The sequence below is a fragment of the Pleurodeles waltl genome, chromosome 5, assembly GCF_031143425.1.
Source record: "Pleurodeles waltl isolate 20211129_DDA chromosome 5, aPleWal1.hap1.20221129, whole genome shotgun sequence".
NCBI lineage: Eukaryota > Metazoa > Chordata > Amphibia > Caudata > Salamandridae > Pleurodeles > Pleurodeles waltl.
Window position 1 is genome coordinate 650688233 of NC_090444.1, and position 21214 is coordinate 650709446.

General features: G+C 39.7%; 1 protein-coding gene across 1 annotated transcript in view; it reads right to left on the minus strand.

Moving 5' to 3' along the window:
- EIF2AK2 (eukaryotic translation initiation factor 2 alpha kinase 2) overlaps nt 1-20356 on the minus strand; it is a 294290-nt gene extending 273934 nt beyond the window's left edge. Inside the window, exons 1-2 of the mRNA XM_069234526.1 lie at nt 20239-20356; nt 6158-6295 (exon numbers count right to left, since the gene is read on the minus strand). Coding sequence (XP_069090627.1) covers nt 6158-6279 — 122 coding nt within the window. The 5' untranslated portion in view covers nt 6280-6295; nt 20239-20356. The remainder of the gene's footprint in view (nt 1-6157; nt 6296-20238) is intronic.
- Between the last annotated feature and the right edge of the window lie 858 nt (nt 20357-21214).

The following is a 21214-nucleotide window of genomic DNA, read 5'->3' on the forward strand; positions in this document are numbered from 1 at the left end:
GCTGTACTATACAATGGAACCTAGATGTGTAACTGACCATGCCTATGTAGATGCCTTTGAAGATGGGTATCTGTTTTATTTTTAATTGTCAATGTTTGTTTTTGCCTTTCATTTTTTGAAGTCTTGTTGCAGAAAACTAAAACTAAAAGGGAAACTAAATTAAAAATAAGACCTAACGTGATATAGCAAGGGAACCAAGAAAAAGGAACCAAGAAAGAGCTATGCCAGAGATGCCAAAAGAAGACAGACTGGAGATCAGGAAGAACTGGTTTAAGACAGATTTAGCGACTGATTAGGAGTCTGGCGGTCCAGGCTGGCCGGCGGAAAAAGTGCAGCGGCATTGGCCTTGGCTCTCAGGGAACCGAGGCCAATGCTGTCGCACAGACGGAGCCCCCAGCACCCTCGGAATGCGCATTGTCTGCCATGGCAGACAGTATGCATTCCGAAGGTGCTGACAGCCTTTCCATGGTGGGGTCCCCTCGATAGAATGGCTGGAGGAAAGGTAAGTTGTAATCAGCATAGCCGATAATAGAGTAGTTAAACAAAAAAGGGAATGAATCAGATGCAAAAGAAAGATTAAAGAGAGTAACAAGAAAAGGAAGCCTAGAGCCCAGGAATAAGGGACGCTGGCATGCAATCGATGTTGGCCTGTCTAAGGAAAAGGTGGCATTTGGAGTGAGAGATAAGGGAAAAAGAAGAAAGGGGTGGTTTGTTCCTGTAGAGGCTGGAGTAGTCAGACTGACAGGAGAAAAGCAAGTACAAAAGATCAACCACTAAGGTGAAAAACTTTGCGAAATCAAATGCAGAAAGATCAGAGTGAGAAGGGTGATTGGAGGAGAAGGAGCTTGAAGATGATTTATAGTAAAGATGTGCCAAGACTGAGGAGAAAGAGTGGTGAAGTGAAGTAATCTAGATTCAAGGACAAGAAATAACAATCCACATACAGTTTAATGTAAAGTTACAAAAATTAAGTAAATAGCTGCAAAGGTCCCAGGAGCCCTAGTTCAATGGACACACATTTTAATTATTAACAATATACATTCTAAGAAAGAACACTGGGTAAGCCAATGAGAAACAGGCATATACACTTACATCATGGATGTTCTATTAATATTGAACAGCGAAGAAACAACACATCCCCTCTTCATACAACTCAAAACAAACAAGACATGTACAGACAAGTGACACAAACATTACATCACAGCAACAAAGGTAATACCAGGGATGAAGGAAGGACGATCTTAACCCAGAAGCTTATTATGAACGCACTTAGAGCACGCACTCCAGTGAACCTGTAGATTAGAACTGGAACACACAGAACCTTTATGTTCAGAACACATATCTACTACAACTTCTCTAGTATTCTACACACTGCTGCTCGATCTGCCGCCGTCCAAGTCCTTAGCATTGGATTTGGCCGCACATGCATCATTCCACCACTGGACATTTGAAGTACATGCAGCATTTCTTTGCACCTCAATGAATTGTATAGGATCTCTAAATTTAGACATCCCTTTTCTCAACAACAGAGGATCCTTAATGCAAACCCAATCCCCCACACAGAAACTCGATTTCTTCCACCTCCTTGTCGATCAACATTCGCAAATATACTGTGATTCAGTGACCTTGTCATTGGCACTCAAACCCTTGTATATCAACCTTCTGACCCTTAACATCCACCATCCAAAACGGTGAAAGATTTGATATCACCTTTCTCCTTGTCATCAGTTCAGCATGTGATATAGGCCAGTAGGCCTACAACAATTCTTTAACAGCCACCACACAGTTTTTTCTGGACTAAAGGACACTTTGAATACACTCCACCAACACTTTTTTATAATCTGTCTTACTTGGCATTAAATTGTGGATAGAAGAGTGGGGTGTGCAAGTGTTGATTCTGTATTTGTCTAAAAACTCTTTCATGACTGTAGATGTGAATTGAACTCCGTCGTCACACAAAACCTCTGATGAAACACCTTTTCTAGCAAATACTTATTTGGAAAAACCTAAAATAATGCCAGTCGTAGGTTCAGCCACAGCTCTTGCTTCAACCCATCGTGAAACAGGGTCTATCAAAACAATAAAATATCTAATTTAACTAACACATGAAACAGACCGAGAAAATCAACAGCAACTTTCGGCCATATGGTGACCAGACAAGGTGACAACAATGGAGAGGGAACAGCTGTAATGAGATGTTTGTCACTATAAGAACACTGCAAACAATTACGAACCAAGTCTTCCACATTTGCATCCATTCGGGCCACCAGAAACTGCAACAAACTCTATGTCTGGTGGCACTTATGCCCAGATGACCAGCATGTGGTACTTCCAAAATCTGCCATCTGAAACAGATTGGTGGTAAGAGTTTGTCTCCCCTCACCAATATATCATTTTCTAAAAGCAATTCATGAGCAATTTTATAGGAAGGCTGCAAACTGATTTCTCTCAGGGCCATCCTTTTGTCACAAAATTGACGACTTCCTGCAAATCAAGATCAGACTTCAGTTCATCCCAATAAGTGTCCATGTTCTCACACACAACCCCATTTTCAACTTTGGCAATGATATATTCTTCAGCCTCTTCTTCAATTTTCTACTTCTACAGTCTTGCAGGGGTAATATAAAAATCAAAGTGTGATCATTAGTAATGTAATGTGTATTTAGACAGCACTGTGGCAGAGTGAAGCTTAGGAATGCTATCTTAAAATAGTGTAATGGCAATCAGTTAGTTAGACAACTTGCTATGCCATCATTTAAATTAATCAAAAAATGATCATAAAAGTGTGTTATGAAGTAGTTATTGTGGCCTACAAAAATATAATATAAACCTAAAGGTGAAGGGGGCAGGAATTTTCAGTAATTTTATTAAACAATTCCTGGACTGTAACTAGTAAAAACATATTGGGGAATCTTAAATTCTTGCTGCAGAGCTGCAAAAGATTTGAATGGCACATGCTCAGAAAGATGACAGACAAATTGCTTGAAGCATGCAGACTGGGTGCAAATTTATGGAAATCAGGAAAGAGAGGATTACCCCAGATGGATAGGCAAGCCTGATATTTTTGAACTTTCTAATAAGTAAGCATATTTGCCCATGTATGACACATTCTGCCAGATTCCTGTAACTAACATGCTTCTCACAGTACCGCTTTGAAACAAATCTCAGAAGGACGAAGGATCAGAGTTGCGTGAGGCAATCATCTGCAGATAATGGTTTGGTGTATTCCACATTTATCTACTGCTTGAGTGTTTCTGCCATTGCAACTCAAATTCATAACTGAAATTTTGAAGGAACAAGCCCTCCACAGTTTACAAGAAGTTAGAGCATCTTCAGGGCTCTTCTGCATTTGACAGTCGAGGTAAATGAGCTACAAATTGCATTTCATTGTATAAAGATTAGTGGAGCATAAGCAGAAGTAATCAGAACTACCACAGTAATCTGAGGAAAAGCACCATTTGATTATGCATACAATCATCATGAGGAGAAAATGCTGCTATTTCTTACAAATGTCACTAAATTCTGGAGAAATAGTTCAATAGTTTCCTGCATATAAGGAAGTATATCTAGCATCAAATACAAGAAATGCGCATACCACACTATGTGAAGTTCAACAAATGCCTCATTTGTAATGCCAACAATATGATTTGTATCTAGGTTTACCTTATATCTGCACACTTGGTCAAATTCATGACCTATCTAATTCCTACTACCACTCTACTTTTATCTTTTTTACTGTCTTCCCCGCGGGGTAGTCACTAGCCCCCACAATTTTTTTTTCGCAACCTCTCCCCCAAAATGTCATCAATTCTTTTAACTTTTCTTACTTATTTTATATTGCTGACTCCCAGTTCTTCCTTTTTCTTTTCCTTTCTCTCTCTCTTTCTTTACAATGCCGTTCCCTCTCATCTTTCAGTGATGAATTATTAGGTGTCTTCTCATTCTTTACACCTTAATCCATTAAAACTAAAAATCATTTCAAATCTGCACCACCCTTCCTCACTCTTCCCACTTTGCTTCTGTATTTTTCCCTTTCATCTCACCCCCACCTACTGAGGCTCTGGGCATTAACTGTCATTTTAGTCTCTTTATTCCTGCACAATCCCACTATTTCTTGGCCTTTCTCTTTCAACATACAACCTACATGTGAATCACCGGCTTCTGAGTCTACCACACTCTAACCCCAGCCCCACCTTGTTATTTCTTTCAACCTACTGATTGCTCTTCTGTTTATTTAATGGCTTTTCAAAATCTGTTTTAAATTCAGTGTTCCATCTTCTCTTTAAACGTTACCCACTTTTTCACTTTCTGTCCATCTTCTGTCTTCAGTAGCTACCTTTTTCTTTCCAACTCAGGCATACTTGTTTTGTGCAACCATCAAATAAATTGTTGATCTGGCCCATCCTTCCTTACTTCACTTGTTCAGAACATTAATCCATCATGCTCTCTATGTTCTGCCTAAAAGTTTAGGTTGATTTCCATCCGGATCCTTCATAAGCCCAAAATTGAAAGTTTTGCTCTTCTTACCACTAAATTGTGGACCTTCCTTATTCTTTCTGAATGTTCTTCCTCTTACTTGCACATTCCAAGGTGATTTTGAAAATCATTTCACCATCACAAGGCATAATGGAACACAAAAACACATATTCAATTTCCAACTTATGGTTTGATGAATTCTTCACTTCAAATTCCACCACCACACCGCACTACTTCAAAAATGCCATTGTAGATCACAAATTATTATATATATATACAGATAGGTACATTTGTATATTAAATAATAAAGTGTGTGTGTTGTGTGCGTTAGTAACCATAGGTGGTATTTTTCAGTGGTTTATCATGTTTGAGCCAGAACCATAACTCATTGTTTTAAGTGAATGTCATTGTTTTTCTATGAAGTTCCAGCTCTGGCTGCCCATGACATTTGGTTGTGCAAAGTGGGGATTTGCCATATGGAACAGGGCCTGGCTGCAGGTCTGACCCTACCTCCCAACATCAGCTAACCCTCTGCTGCAGATGGCTTTTGGCCATGAGTAGGGGGGTTGGGAGGAAAACCAGGACAGCAGCCAACCCTCCACCCCGTCCTCTTCTGTCAGCCTACCCCCCTCTGTGGACAGCCTTTGGTGTATGCTTAGTAGCCTGGCCCTGCACCAGCCCCTTGCCTGTAGCTGTCGGGCATGCACAACAGGGGTTGGAGCGAGGTTTCGTCTTTGCTTGAGGTCAGACAGATATTAAAGTATTTGTGTTGGTCTTTGGTTGTTTTGAACAGCAAATGTTCGAGTAAGAAGTACTTTGAGAGTCAAAAATTCTTGAGTCAGAAGTGATTCGAGAATCAACCACAAAACGTCAGTCAGTTCCGGCACCTAAAATGGTTGCTCACACGCTCTCAAATCTTTTGTGACTCGAGCGTCATAAACCAATTTCAGAGCTTTCCCCTGCAAAGATATCAAGTTGTACCTTATTCAAGTGTTTCAATATGGTGGAAACAAATTCCGAGCCCATCTCCAGCCAATCACGTTTCTCAAAGAATTATTAAAAATATGATTAAACTTCATGACTTGTGAATCCTGTCAAACGACAGAGATCTAAAGGTTTTTCACTTTTTTATAGGTCATTCAGCAACTTTTTTCAATGCTTATAACTAAAAAATAACAACAGATTTACACCTTACCAATGAAAGCACAGTTTTTGAGTAAAGTTCTAGTTTCAAATCAAGTTTGGTGTTAATCCATTTAGCCATTTTGGAATGAGGCACATGTAAAATTTCCTAGGGGAAAACACTACTTTTTTCACCTGCCTGAACTTTTTTCCTCTACACATTTCTTTGTGAAACATGACCAGCCGAACCAGATCTGACTAAACTAACAGAATGCAATTATGTTCAAATCTGTCACCGGTGTGAAAAGCTATATGCAAAGCAATAAACACCTTTTCAATGCAAAGTGTGTCTCAGCCATAACTACACTGTGGGAAACTGCACAATATTTATTTCTTGGAGGAAGAAACTAACCATATTGTGTCATGGCCCATCAGCTCCTACTGGACTAAACCTTGAAAATATGAATACATTCAGATTTTTTTTTCTAGTTGCAATGATTTAGTATATAACAGTAAATGCAAAACTATGACTTTCAAACCATCTTTAAGCAATACTTACGTTTGATCATGAGGTGGTCCAGTTGGGAGGCCCTCTACGAAGTCCAAATTTAAATTAGCATGCTGACATTTTGTAATGAGCATGCCAGTGTAGTTATCAATTGGGATAGGACTATTAGCCATATTGATTTTGCACAACCTACAAAACAAATATTATTGTCATACATATGTTCACAAATAGCTTTATCAGTTCAAATAAAAGTGTGATTTAAAAATGCTGTTTGTGTGAGCGTTTGTGTGTTCATGCTCTTATTGCATAAAATGCAGTGATGAAAACCTATCTTTCACGGTAAGTCATGGAATATGGGAAATATTTTATGGTTCCCTGTGAATTTCGGATTTCATCATCACGATGACAGCCCCCAAACCATTCTGCAGAGATTTACCATTGTCAGGGCTAATAGGATCAAGCAAACATGGAGGACCATTATATGCAATATGTTTTTCTAAATTATGCAGCACAAATTTCAAACTATGCAAGACATTTTCTGTCAGTATTATTTTAATCCATTTTCAGCTAGAAAGAATATTTTTGTGAAATCTGAAAATTATGTGGCATGTGGTAAATCCAAGAGCGGGGTGGTAAATGCTCCAGTTTAGTAATATAATGGGAACCAAAACATTCTAATTCCAATAACAGAACACTATTAACTGTACTTTGAAGAAACAGCTTTTTTCATGGTAACTACTGCAAAATAAACATGTAATATGAATAATACATAACGGGGAAAGTGTCTTATGGTCTTAAATTGCCATTTTGGGGTTCTAGTGACATTCATAAAACTCATGGTCTTCTGCCTTATGGTTTATGATGTCACCAGAACCCCTTGATGAAAACATAGGACCATATTGCATGGTTATCTTTTACCTATTTATATATTTATTTATATATGGACACAAACACACACAAATCTTCACAAAACTTTATACAAAATAGTCGGTCCACCAAATCTTGTTTCTCAATGCAATTTTCCATTGGGAAATTGAACAGCAATACCACAAACATGGCTGGACAGAACTACACCAAATTTGTCAGAAAGTTAGGTCTTAGTCCAGAAAGAGTACCTTTTGTGATTTGGTGCAAGTCCGTTCAGTAGCTTTTGAGAAATTAAGCATCAAAAACAAATTGTATATTTCACTCACCAGTTCCAGATCAAATCTTTCACAATGAATCAATGTACCTGCCGCACTCTAATTGGTTGACCTTTACTATCTGCCATGGATAAGCGAGCCCGACCACGGGAACCTATTGGCTAGCTTCAACCTGAGAAAAAGGTTGCGGCCACCATGTTAGGGCTCGGTCCCCAAATCCTAATAAATATTTTTTGAAATTGTATACGGAGGCAGACTAGAAGTACCCTCACCCCAAGGGCCATGTGGTATTCCTCCATTCTGTGGACTTGTGGATCGACAGTGGAGCTCAGCACAGACCTCTGGAGAATCAACATGGATGTGCAAGAAAAATGGTGTGTTGGGTGCATCCAAGGCGGGGGGGGGTGTCTAACCTCACACTGCGCCCAGTGATGGACATCTTACTTTATGGTAGAACACATTGAAATTTACAGAAAACACAATGGTTATAGTTAGGAATTGTAAGAAAATCTTACTTTATTGTAAAATCCTTGGAAATTCACTGAAAAAAACAATGTTTGATAGGACGTTATAGTTAAAGTTTCTAATGTTTGTGTAGTTTGAATTGGGTTTGTATTCTAAACTTAATTGAAGTTTGTATAACTATAACTTATGTCTAACCTTTGTTTTTTGTGAATTTCAATATTTTTTGTAATGCTACTAACAAATGAGTAATATTGGTAAGGTTTATTGTTCTGGAGTACAATGTTATAAAGTGGAGTGCGGAACAATATAGTGGAGGATAGTTTTATAAAGTCTCCTATGGTACAGTATATTTTAGTATACTGGACTAGAATAAAGTGGAATGAGGTACACTTGAGTACCGCACAGTGGAATGGCGTAAAGTGGAGTGGTATGCAGTCAAGTCCAATACAGTGCAGTAGCATACACTTAAGTTGGATACAGTAGAGTGCTGCATATTGCAGTGGCATATAGTATAATGTTATACAGTGGGATAGCATAAAGTGTAGTGTGCTAAAGTGGAGTTACGTTCTGTAATTATTGTAGAGTGTATTCATGTAAACTGTAGTGGCGTACAGTGGAGTGGTATAGAGTAGAGTGTTGTATAGTGTAGGGGTATATATTGGAACATCGTATACTAAAACAGCGTACTATAGAGTGGCGTAAAGTGGAGTGTGGTAGAGTGGAATTGAGTAAACTGCCATACAGTGGAGTGGCATAGAGTTCAGAGGTGTACAGTGGTTTGCATAAAGTCAACTATGGTATAGTGCAGTGATGTAAAGTAAAATTGTGTAAAGTGTAGTGGCACATATTGCAGTGCCATATAGTGCAGTAGTACAGAGAAGAATAGTGTACAGCACAGTGGGGTACAGTGCAATGCCATACACTGGAGTACCATAAAGTGCAGTGTTGTATAGTGGAGTAGCGTACAAATAAGTAGTGTTTAATGTAATAACTTTGAGAGATTACTAGTGTTAAGTCTTGAGACGAATATTGCAGTGGCATATAGTGGAGTAGCGTACAGTGGAGTGTGGTAGAAAGAAATAGGGTTAGTTATATAAGCTTAGACTCTAGTAACATATACTGGTGTTGCTTACTTGAATGGCGCAGAATGTAGTTATTATTTTTTTACTGTAATAGCTTAGAGTATACTGTAGTAAACTGGAGTGGCGTATATTGCATTTTAGTAGACTTGATTGGCATACAGTGGACTACTGGGCACTCCAGTAGTGTACCATAAAGTGGGGGAAACTGGAGAACATTTAGTGGGATTGCGTAAACTGGAGTTGCATAAAAAGGAACAGCACACAGTTGGGAGCAGTATAGTGTAGGGCATTGAGTAAAGTGGCATACACGAAAGTGTAAAAGAATACTGTAGTGAACGTTATAATAATGTAGAGTATAGCAGTGTACACTGGAGTGACGCACAGTGGCCATGGGTGGAGTAGAGTAACCCACAATGGTTTAACCTCAAATTTAGTAGCATATAGTGGTGTCGTAAAGTGGCTTGGCATACTGTAAATAGTGTAGACTGCAGTGATGTAAAGTCAACTGTTATAGACTGAAGTGGTGTAAAGTGGATTGTGTGAATTAAATAAAAGGTGCTGTCAAATTTTATGAAACCATGTCCATGTTATTCCTCCAAAATATCAATTATAATGTGTAAATATTAATTTTGTGGCTGTATATATAAATAGTGTAAGTATTTGTGAATTTATAAGTTGTATAAATGTACTTATGTGTTATGCTATAGTATACTGTGTACAGTTGACGGTATAGTACAATACATGGGGCTTAGAAGTGGTGATGTGATAACTTGATGGCTGTTTTTACCACAGGTAACAATCAGCCATGTAGTTTGTATCCTATTTTTGCACCATTATTATACGGTCAGTGTGTCCCCGACTTGTGGGTTATGGTGTTACATATATTTATCTATTAATTTCTATTATGGTTAATAACTTATTCTCACTTTATATAAGCGGTCATAGGTTACTTTGTTTTCAAATTTGTAAAGGATCTCTCCCTATGGATATTTTAAAAGGTATCCTTAATAACTTTGCACCTGTTTTAGGAATGTCAGCAACTTTTACCCACACTTGTTGCAAATGTTCAGTTCTAAAGGAAGTCAAACTTTTGTGGGTTTGGATGAAATGCTTTTAAAGCAAAAAGAGGAGTTCCCAAATGTGCTTTAATTTAATATAATTAACATATAGTTTTATATTTTGTGTTGTACCAAGACCATGAGTGGTATTTTGTATAAATTTAGCAGGATTAATATTATGTTCCATAGATATTTATTATGTCTAGTGCAGGTAAGTAATGTACTTATTTTGTAAGTTTAATTGTATTTACATTTAGTGATATCTGTCAACGCTTTTGCATTGTTCCAAAACCGTGAGTGTTATTTTGTTTACATTTGTCAGGATTAGGTATTATGGCCTACAGATGTTAATTTTGTGCAGTGAAGGAAAGTAATGTAAGTTTTTTTTTTCATTTTAATATATTTAAAGTTAGTGATATCTCTTATTGCGGTATTTTGGCTAACTGTGGGGGTAAGCAGTGTTAGTACAACAGTACATAGTTATCACAGGTCATTAGCTGATTAGGTAATCTTTCACTTTCCAAAAGTTAAAGGCAGACATGTTTTTAGGTACACTTTCCCCATGTTGTGCAGTACGCCTTCCAATGTAGGTAAGTATAAAATTGTGTACTTTTGCCCTAATTACTACCACTTTAGTAAAGTGGTAATAGGTAGAGCAAAATAGTTATACATTTCTATATTTTAAAAAAGCTACGGAGTAGCACAAGAGTACTAAGGAACCTCCCAAAAAAATGTCAAAGGTTGATATTTTTGTTTGTAATTTTGTCTACATTTTTATACCACTGTACAGTGTAGGGCGTTTTTTTATTTTTTAAACAGTGAGGCCATTTTCAGTAATTACAGTGGTCGAATAGATTTTTCGAGCCCTGCTGATAAATACCTGCAACTAGATTTGCCTTGGATTGCTAGTACAGAGGCCTGCATTGGGTAGGCTGGGACTACAAGTGACTTGGTAAACTCCTTTGGTGTGGGATATTGCTAACATATACGGTCAGAATTCCTGGCTTTAAGAAGTGAGAGCAGGTACATCAAAATGAGGAGATGTTAGGGAGCATGATAATTTAAGGTCATTTCTGTCCGTGGTCGATTAATCTGTACTTCATGTATCCCAATTCTTTAATTATGTCTCACTAAGAAATGCCCTTGAGGCACCAAATTCCGAGTTTGCTGCCTCCCTGATTCATACCCTCTTGAGACAAAACTTGTGCTGGGTCATCTCAGAGTCAAGAGAACTCCTCTGGCATACAGCAACCTGGTCTTTAATGCCCCCAACAGGTTCACCGTACTGTAACAAGCTTGGAAGAAGGATTTCATTCTGTTACATGAGGACGAATGGCTAAAGGCAATGAGACATTTGAACTTCCCATCTATACTAAACTGCGCTTGATCCAATTCAAGTTCTTCCACACAGTGTATTATTTAATTGACCAGCCTATGGAAGAACCTGTCCCTGACCTACCTTAGATGTCACACCCAGATTTGAGGTTTCCTCTGTGTTATCTGAGAGAGTTAGAGGATCCAAAAATAATGGCATAGCATTTCCAGTACATTATCTGCTGTCTTATGCCAGTGGGTAGACTTGTCCCTAACATTTGCACTGCTCGGTATCATGAAGGAGAATTAATGCACATGGGATGCTTGGTATCTCAATGGTCTGCGGTGTCTCCTTGCCAAAACAGAGATCACCATCTACTGCCATGACCTTTCAGGAATATTGGAGGGAGGTGGATAATTGCTTGCTTTTGGAGAAACTGTTTACAGAGCAAAGGGATGCCGAAGTGAAACATGTCAACATTTGAGGTAGTTAGTGGAAAATGTTCACATCTGTGGATGCCTCATAGATTCTGTCTTCTACTGTGCTTCCCTTCGTTTAGGGGTATTTTGATCCTGCTGATCAACTTTAGTGTTTCAATAAATGTTTTGTATGTATACTAACTATATCTTTATCCATCAGATAATCTTGGATACCGTATGATTTTTTTACTTGGGTTTGAATTGTTATTTGATGATGCTGTGCTGTTGTGTTTTCTTAATTGATGGTATAAATTCTGTGAGGTCATAAGCATTGCAATTGGTATGCAAATTATAGTTTGCATCACTGTTGTGTTAAATGTGGATAATGGAGTTAATTATAGCTGATGAATTTTAAGGATTTTAATTTCGATCCTTCCTTTAATTTTACCCATAGTTTTAAAAGTGAATTTCAAAGTTATTTGTATAAATAAACACAATTTTACTTTAACAGTTATTTTTTGCATTTTATAGCATATACTGCATTGCTCTTTGCTGTGCATTACCCGCGCTGTGCAACATGAAGTGTAAGCTATTTGTCTAACCCCTGCATACTCTCAAACCCTTCTGCACATTGCCTTTGGCCATGCGCAATGAAGGTTGGCTGAAGAGTCCTGCCTTCCATCCATTCACTCACTTGTGCCCCAGCTCACCAGCGCACAGAATTCAGCCATGTGTATTCTGGCCAACCACCAGGCCCTGTGCTCAACACCTTGCACACAAAAGGTGTATGTATACAGCCACAATTCACTAACTGAGAGTCTTTTAAAGGTGGCAACCCTTTCAACGCTGGGATGGTGGGCACATGTGTGCCAGAGCTCATTTTTAAAAAACTGACATTAAATTGGTAGATTCATCTTTTTGTGCACCTTTGCAATCTCGTTGATGTTTGTGTAGCACATTCAGGACTATGCATTCGTGAAAATCCCACATCAATATGTCAATGAAGCCTGAAAATGTAGTGAAGAATATGGAGGCTGTTTCATTTTTTAACATATTTCTCATTATTTGTTGCACTTATCAAATGAGCAAACAAAAATCATGGAATGCTAAATAAGGAAATGTTGATTTGAATTTCTGGAGTCCGGTGTTTACCAAATATGTGTGAGTTTTCCTGGGGAATATATTGTGCACACAAATGTTATGCAATGTTAGAGTAGATCACTAAATTGTGACAGAATCACTGTTTATAGTGCACTGTTCATTTGTTGACGGATTTTACACCCAGGACTATATATTTAAAATGATTTCGAATTTCTAATTATGTGCACCCATAGGTATTAGTGGTGCTAGTCAAACCTCCCTTGCCCAGGCTGGCTGGCCAATAAAACAATTCAGCATCTTTTTTTCCAAATATGGTAGTTCCCTCCAGTATCTTTTGTACGGGAACATGTTCCTGCCAAGGCTTGAAACCAGTTTGTGTTTCTCTGGATCTCTTAAACATGGGGTTACCAGACATGCATGGGTTTTCTGTGGTTTAAAGGACCCCACAGGCAATAAACTGTGTGCAAGGCATGTGGGAAACTTGGAAAGCAACAAAAAGCAATATGCCAGGTTAGGGTTCTGTTTTTTGGTCAAAGGTATAACCCTGGCCTTTATGGTAGCATGCCACAACCATATTCGTTTAACATCTACACACAAAACGATTTCTGTACCTGGTTCCAGGCTTCCTTTGCTCTGACTGGCTGGCTGAACATGATGTTTGTCAGATTTTTGGTAACTTGTTTTTCCAAAAACACAGTATTTCCATCCAGTCTTTTTTTTCAGGAATATATACCACCCAATGTTCGACTCCATCTGTGTTCTTCAGGCTCTCCTACCTGGGGGGTGAGTGGGGAGCAGGCATGTGTGGTGCTTTAACAGGTTTGGTGTGCCCACAGATGATACATTGGATGGAGTGTTTTTGAGAAATGTGAAAAACAACTAAACGCGAAATGCCTATGAAGTGTAAACGAAACCTGTGCTTTATGGAAATATACCATATATTTTTAATATCTTCACCGATTACCAGACTGTCCTTACCCTGACAGGCTGACTGGCTGGCACATAACTCTAAACATGACACTTGTGATTTTTTTGCATTTGTTCGAAAACCTGATAATTCCTTCCAGTTTCATTTATGTAAGAACATAAACCTTCCAAGGTTTCACACCTACTTTGTTCCTCTGGCTCTTCTGAGTGTGGAGTTACCAGATATGTATGGGTCTTCTATGGGTTCAGGGTGTTCATAGGCAGTGGGGCTTTTTGGAAATTTAGGAGGCAGATTTAAGTGAAAGAAACAGTTTCGGGTGCCTACCACTTGTTCACAGATATCACCTCTGGTCTGTTTAGAAACACACAACAACTACATATTTTTTAACATGTACCCATCCCAGAGTTTCTTTTGCTGGGTGCCCAAACTTTCTCATCTGACTGGATGACCCAAAGTTCATGAGATTTGTTTTAGATTTTTAGCATTTTCCCCAAAACCAGATATATCCTTCCACTAACACTCACCCAGAAACATATCCCTGCCAAGGACTGACCCCAAACGTTGTTCCTATTCATCTTCTAAGCTTTGGGATAATAGACATGTATGGGCTTTCTTAGGGCCCAGGGTATCCACAAGTCATACATTTTTTGGTTGCAGGTGTGACCTCCCGGTTGCATGGTAACATAATCTTATATTGTTATTATGTGCACATGTTTAGGTTTCTCTTACGGGGAGCTGATGTTGAACATGATGTTTCTCTGATTGTTAGAATTTTTTTCTCCAAAATATGATAATTCTGGCCAGCTTCCCATGTGCACGTATATATCCCTGACAAGACTTAACTCCCAACGCACACCTGGAGGGTCTGAATGTGGGGGTACCAGACATAAATGGGTTTTGTAAGGCATTCAGTTGCCCCTAGGCAATAAACTGGGTGCAATGCATTTGGGAAGTTTGGAATGCATCTGAAAATAAAACTTCTTGTTTAGGATCTTGTCTTATATCACAGGTATCACAACTAAGCTGAAGGCAAACTTATTACAACCATACATTTTCACATCTTCACAACCTAAGATTTATACCGATGAGTGCCAGACCTCCCTCGCTCGGACACGCTGGTTGGGACAATGCAGTAAAGCTGGTGTTTATCAGATTTTAGCAACGTTTTTACTCAAAAGATGGTAATTCCATTCAGTCTTTATCACGTAGATAAGCCTGCTGAGGATTGATCAAGATTTGTATTTCATCTAGTTTCCCGAGTTGTGGGGTGCCAGCTATGCAAGTGTTTTCAAGGGGTTTAAGCAGGGATCCACACACTAAACACCACAGAATGTTTTAGATGGGAAGCTTCCATAGGAGCTATCTGCAGTATTTGGGCCCGAGGTCAATAATCATCCAAGGAAACCTAAAGACCCTATACATTTGTAAAATACAAAGACCCGTGGAAAACTAAAGAGATGTCACTTGTATGAATCTCAGCATGTTTAATTAACCAGCATGTCCTGCAAAGGTCAAAGTAAGGATAAAAAACACGTTTTCACTTTTCTGTGACCTAAAACTCCAGATGTAATGTTTCCACACTTTTCCTGAATAAACTAGTACCTGACATAAATGGTTGGGCCTGCTGCATGGGACAGAAAAAGGCAAACCTTTAACTTTGTGAAGACCAAAATGACAGAACGCTGACTTTATAGTATCACAGATTTGGCCTGTTCCTGTCTATAACGATAGGACCAGCCATATTCTATGGCCCATAATACCATAGACAGCACGACTGGCACAATCCAAGGTACCAGAATAGCAAATGAAATTTGGAAAACTGTACATACATGGGTATATAGTGTTGAGAATATGAGGTTTAGTTAAGGAATGCCTCCTTAAGAAACTAAACATTTTTCAATTCTCCTCTGATATCACAAGTTTCATCAATAACTCATGAACAAAGACACCCTGGACCATAAGTCCCAGAATTCTACCCAATTCTCACTTAATGCATGGCTTGACATCAGACTACATAATCGAAGAATGAGGATCCGACCAGTCTGTGGAATATGAGGAAGTAGAGCAGTCAAACCAGTACATAAATATCAGCAAAAAGCTGCCAGAGAGTGCGAGCGGTGGGCTGAGCAAGGACTGCCCATCCAGTTTCGGAAACTTATCAAAACTGAGGAACAGAGATCTACCGAAGAATCATGCAGCACCAAAACACGGATGTAGCTAAATAAGTGCAAAATTAATTTCAGAGTTGTATTATACTTCATATTTTAAACTTTGCTTGTTAATCTTTACAGCTCAAAGAGTAAATGAAAGAGGTCATAAGTCAAACACAGGTGTATTCACCAAGTTGATACTCCCAGGGTTGCGGGCTTAAAGGTTTTAACAGTCTGGTGACTCTTCTTTCTTTTTTTTTTCTTTTCCTTTACCCTACCATTGACGAACTGAGTAACTGTCCTGACTATAGTCATTATTTGAGCCCCGATGAAGAGCTCCCTGAATTAATGTCCAATATCTATGAGATGGAAACGCGTTGACCCTGAATTTATGAGGAGTAATGCAGTGCTATATGGATATTAAGGCCTCTGGACCTAACTAATTAAATAGATTAGCGAACTGAAGGCAAGACTACCATAACCTCATAGATAACTGCATTTAATGTGGTACTCGTGCAACATGTGTTAGAATATATCAGATTTTTTTTAATGCTACAGGTTTTAAGCTCACTTTCTCACTTATTTGCAACAGTTATATTTATCTCACTGTAGGTGTAGGAAAATGTCACGGTTGGCATGGTTACCTCCTAACTTTTTCCCTTTGGTTGGTGCCAGCTTTGATTGAAAGTGTGCTGGGACCCTGCTACCAGGCCCCAGCACAAGTGTTCTTCCCCTAAAACTGTATATTTGTCTCAATAATTGGCACAACCATGGCACACAGTTAAGTCCCTGGTAAAGAGTACCCCTGGTACCAAGGGCCCTGTAGTTAGGGAAGGTCTCTAAAGGCTGCAGCATGTATTATGCCAACCTGGGGACCCCTCACTCAGCATATGCACACTACCTCACAGCTTGTGTGTGCTGGTGGGGAGAAAAAGACTAAGTGGACATGGCACTGCCTTCAGAGTGCCATGCCGACAACCCACTGCCTGTGGCATAGGTAAGTCACCCCTTTAGTAGGCCCGACAGCCCTAAGGTAGGGTGCACTATACTACAAGTGAGGGCATAGCTGCATGAGCACTCTGTCCCTACAGTGTCTAAGTCAATTCTTAGACATTGTAAGTGCAGAGTAGCCATACTGAGTAAATGGTCTGGGAGTTTGTCAAAAATGAACTCCAGAGTTCCATAATGGCTGCACTGAATACTGAGACGTTTCTTATCAAACTTCTCAGCACGATAAACCCACACTGATCCCAGTGAGGGATTGATTGAAAAATGCACAAAGAGGGCATCTTATAGATTCCCCCTGCATGCCAGTCCAACTGCTAGTGCTAGGCTGACGACTGGACTCTGCCAGCCTGCCTGCCACTCCCAGACAAGTTTCTGGCCACACTGTGTGAGTGCCTTTGTGCACTCTGTGACCAGGAACAAAAAAGTCCTGGGTAGAGGTGCCTCACAACTCCCCCTGCAGGAACTGTAACACCTGGCAGTGAGCCTCAAAGGCTCACGCCTGGTGTAACAATGCCCCAGAACACTCCAGCTAGAGGACATGCCTGCTCCCCAGGCGCAGCCCCCACTTTTGGCGTCAAGTCCAGGGAGATAATGAGGAAAACAAGGAGGAATCACCCCCTCAGCCAGGCCCACCCCTAAGGTGACCAGAGCTGGAGTGACCCCCTCCTTGGAAAATCCTCCATCTTGTTTTGGAGGATTTAGCCCTATAGGAATAGGGATGTTCCCCCTCCCCAAACGGAGGAGGCACAAGGAGGGTGTAGCCACCCTCAGGTACAGTAGCCATTGGCTACTGCCCTCCAGCCCTAAAACACCCCTAAATGTAGTATTTCGGGGCGACCCTGAACCCAGGAAATCAGATTCCTGACAACCTAACAAGAAGGACTGACTAGCTGAAAAACCCCACAGAGAAGAAGGAAGACGACAACTGCTTTGGCCCCAGCCCTACCAGCCTGTCTCCAACTTCAAAGAACCTGCACCAGCGATGCACCCTGCAGGCCCAGTGATCTCTGCCTACTCCGAGGACTGCCCTGCAACTAAAAAGGATCAAGACCTCCAGTGGACAGCGGACCTGTCCAACCAAAGAAAGTTCTAACTATACCTATGCAAAGTACCTTACATTTAATATACTTACCTGCAATCTGAATCTTGTGGTTCGAAAAATAAATTAACAAAAGAATATGTTTCTATATAAAAACCTATTGGTCTGGAGTTAAGTCATTGAGTGTGTGTTTTAACTTATTGCTTATGTGTGTACAACAAAATGCTTAACACTACCCTCTGATAAGCCTAACTTTCCGACCACACTACCACAAATAGAGTATTAGTATTATCTATTATTGCCTCTGTCAAGCCTCTTAGGAAATCCCTGGACTCTGTGCACACTTCATCTCATTTTGATATAGTATATACAGAGCCATCTTCCTACAGTAGGTAACCGAGAATTTATGATTTTTCTTGTTTACATAGTATAATACCAACATGATGAATACAGTCCAAATGTTGTGACTGTTAAAAAGGTCACAACATAATCTATGGTTGATAAGGGTACCCTATATGACAAATATTCCTTGGATTTTAACTCCTGCCATTGTAAATAGGACTCCCCAGTTTTATACAAATAATATGACCCCTGGCATAAATCCAGATTGTATTATCAGAACTCTGGTGTGTGTCACTTGAACAAACAGAAAATTCAGAACACTCCACATCCCTAAACCAGCTCTTAGAGGTTATCAGTTGGCAATTTCACACTCTCCGCTGGCAATGACAGAAGTTGGACACCCTCAGCCAGCCCGCAATCAAGTCATATCTAGCTGATGAGCCCTAATAAAGGCAACACTGGTCCTGGGTTGCTTGTGTTCTGGTACAGGGAGAACCCAGCCTGGCAGTTTGGGCTGGACTGTTCCCATTGGAGCAGGGTTCAAACTGATTAGCAAGTGGCTGGGTCCAAACTGAGGTGGCATGGTGGGTGAAAAACAATTGACTGCTATGCGGCCCAAGCAATTGCCAATGGATGAGAATAATTCAAGCATTCCATCCATCAGTATGTTTTTGATCACTTAGGACACTGCCGTATGGCCCAAACAGGACTCTCCAGCTTTAAAATGTGTTTTGTGTGATTAATGAAAAAAAAAATCTGATGCTTTTTGTGCAGCCTTTTAGGTTATACAGTTGTGTAAACCTATGTCTGAAATACATTTGTTGTGTTGCTGGTATGCTTTTGTGCCCTCACTCTTTTTTGTACTTCTTATATCATAGCAGAACTTCGATCTCAACTTATATGTTGAGAAAACAAATGTGAAGCTCCTAATGTTTACAAAACGAATTTAGCTGAAACAAAATGTTGTACTATTTGATATTCCACCTGAGAATAGGCAACATAATTCAACCCTTTATAATTATAGGTCCTGGTTTATGGTATTTATTTTTTAGAAAATGCTGCCGGAATTCTACATATTTATTTTTGCTCAAATTATCCACATGTATCTATATTTTGCATTCGGTCTGAAATATAGCTGCAATTAGTGTTTGGCAACATTTATTTAAGCAATAATAGAACACTTGCACTTGGATGTCAGATGGGTTTAAAACTAATGGAATGGTTATATACTGCATCATTCGTATGTAATACGAGCATACGGAAACATTGGCACTGTAATACAACACATTCTCATCTGCTGCTGGAAACCTTGCCCCGTTTTGTATGTAACTCCCCTGTCTGCCAATTGTGATTGACAGCATTTAGAAGCACTCAAATAAATCCTGTATCCCAGTTTTCCATGATTTAACCAGAAATTAAGAGAAAGAGTACGCGTGCTAGAGGAAGTGGTAACCCCAAGGCTTAGCTTCCAACTGGTCGATCTTCTAAAACCGAGAGTCCTAGCATTTTAGCCTCGATCCCTTTGCATAAATTGGGCTGCAGCCACAATGTCTCACCTCACTGCGCGGTAGCACTGCAACAAATAACCTTTTAATGGCGTGCAACAGTTTCAAGGCCATTTCCAGATCACTGCATTGCACAAACAAAACGGGACTATGTTTGACATTGTAGCTCTGTTCTACTCACAATAAAGTGTCACTCAAATATAAGCATGCTGAAAACCTAGAAACGTCACGCTTGAGCCAAATGAAATCCTGGCACCTTTGCGATGGTTTCCTATATATTTCACAGTTTATATTATTTGTTTCTACACCTTAACGTTCCTATTTTAATGTGAATAAAATACATTAGTCATGAACACTGCTGCGATGAATAAAAGCGCAACAGCGGAGCACTACAAAAATGCAGCCTTTGGCATTGCATGTTATAATCAATGACGGCTCATCAACACACAGAGCACTTAAAATAGCTTGTGACACGAGCTATCCGCATACAAGGAAGTCTGCAGACGTGTCAGACTGACTCAGGCAGAGCACCCCAGAAAAACACACCCCATAGATTTTAGGTCATCATCAGCACTAACCTTTATCACCACATGCAGACCGTCGTGAATACCCAGCTTACTGCTGACCTCCGCTCTATCCAACTTACGACTTCTTCGACTGCCTTGGTTTCGATTCCTCGATCCTTGGGAAACTGACGGTAAAACAAAACTGAAACTGAGCCTAAAAGAGGAGCCAATGGAGACGCGAGATTGTTATGATTGGTGCAGGGCTATGTTAGGCGGGGCATGTGTTGATGTACAGCTCCATAAAGAGTGCAGTGGGTTAGAAACAAAATACCACCACTAGGAGAGACGTAACCTGCCGCTCTGGAAGTGCGGTCGGTAGAGGGTAGCGCCTAACAAAGTCCACAGGGAGCACTGTTTCACTATTCTCGCGCGCGCCTACAGGAGCTTCAGCCCGTGACAAATCTCATTGGACGGCAGGAGCTGCAGCTTCTGGCCGGAGAAAAAAAGTTTGGGGCCTTTCACACCACTGCTTTTTGATAGAGACGGGCAAGCAAATAAATAAAGGTCTGTCTTCGGGACCGTAGAGAACACGAGCCGAGCTATCAAAATATTTGGTTTGTAAATTATGAATTAAACGTCATATAAAAAATATGGTAAAGGCTCTTCGAACTTTAAAAAATGAATTTCATTAACGTGAAAGATTGTCACTTTTGTAAATTAGGTTATATCATTGCAGTTGAGTGTTATTTATAAATCTGCACGGCTCGACCTCTGTCCTGAGGGCGAATCCGAGACAAATCAAATCTATATCAGGACCAAAGGCTTCGATTATGCCTTCTCTTTCTTTTACTGAAAAAACTCAGCAGCAAATCATAATAAAGTAAACAAAAAACTTCAATACCCATGAGTACACAGTATATAATCACATGGCCCAATCAATATATAGACCTTTCCTATATAAACCATGACCTTTAACATGACTTCCTCTTTCTTTGCTGCTCTGCAGCCAGATAAGTACTTCTTCTAACCCTTCTCGTTTTATTAGGTC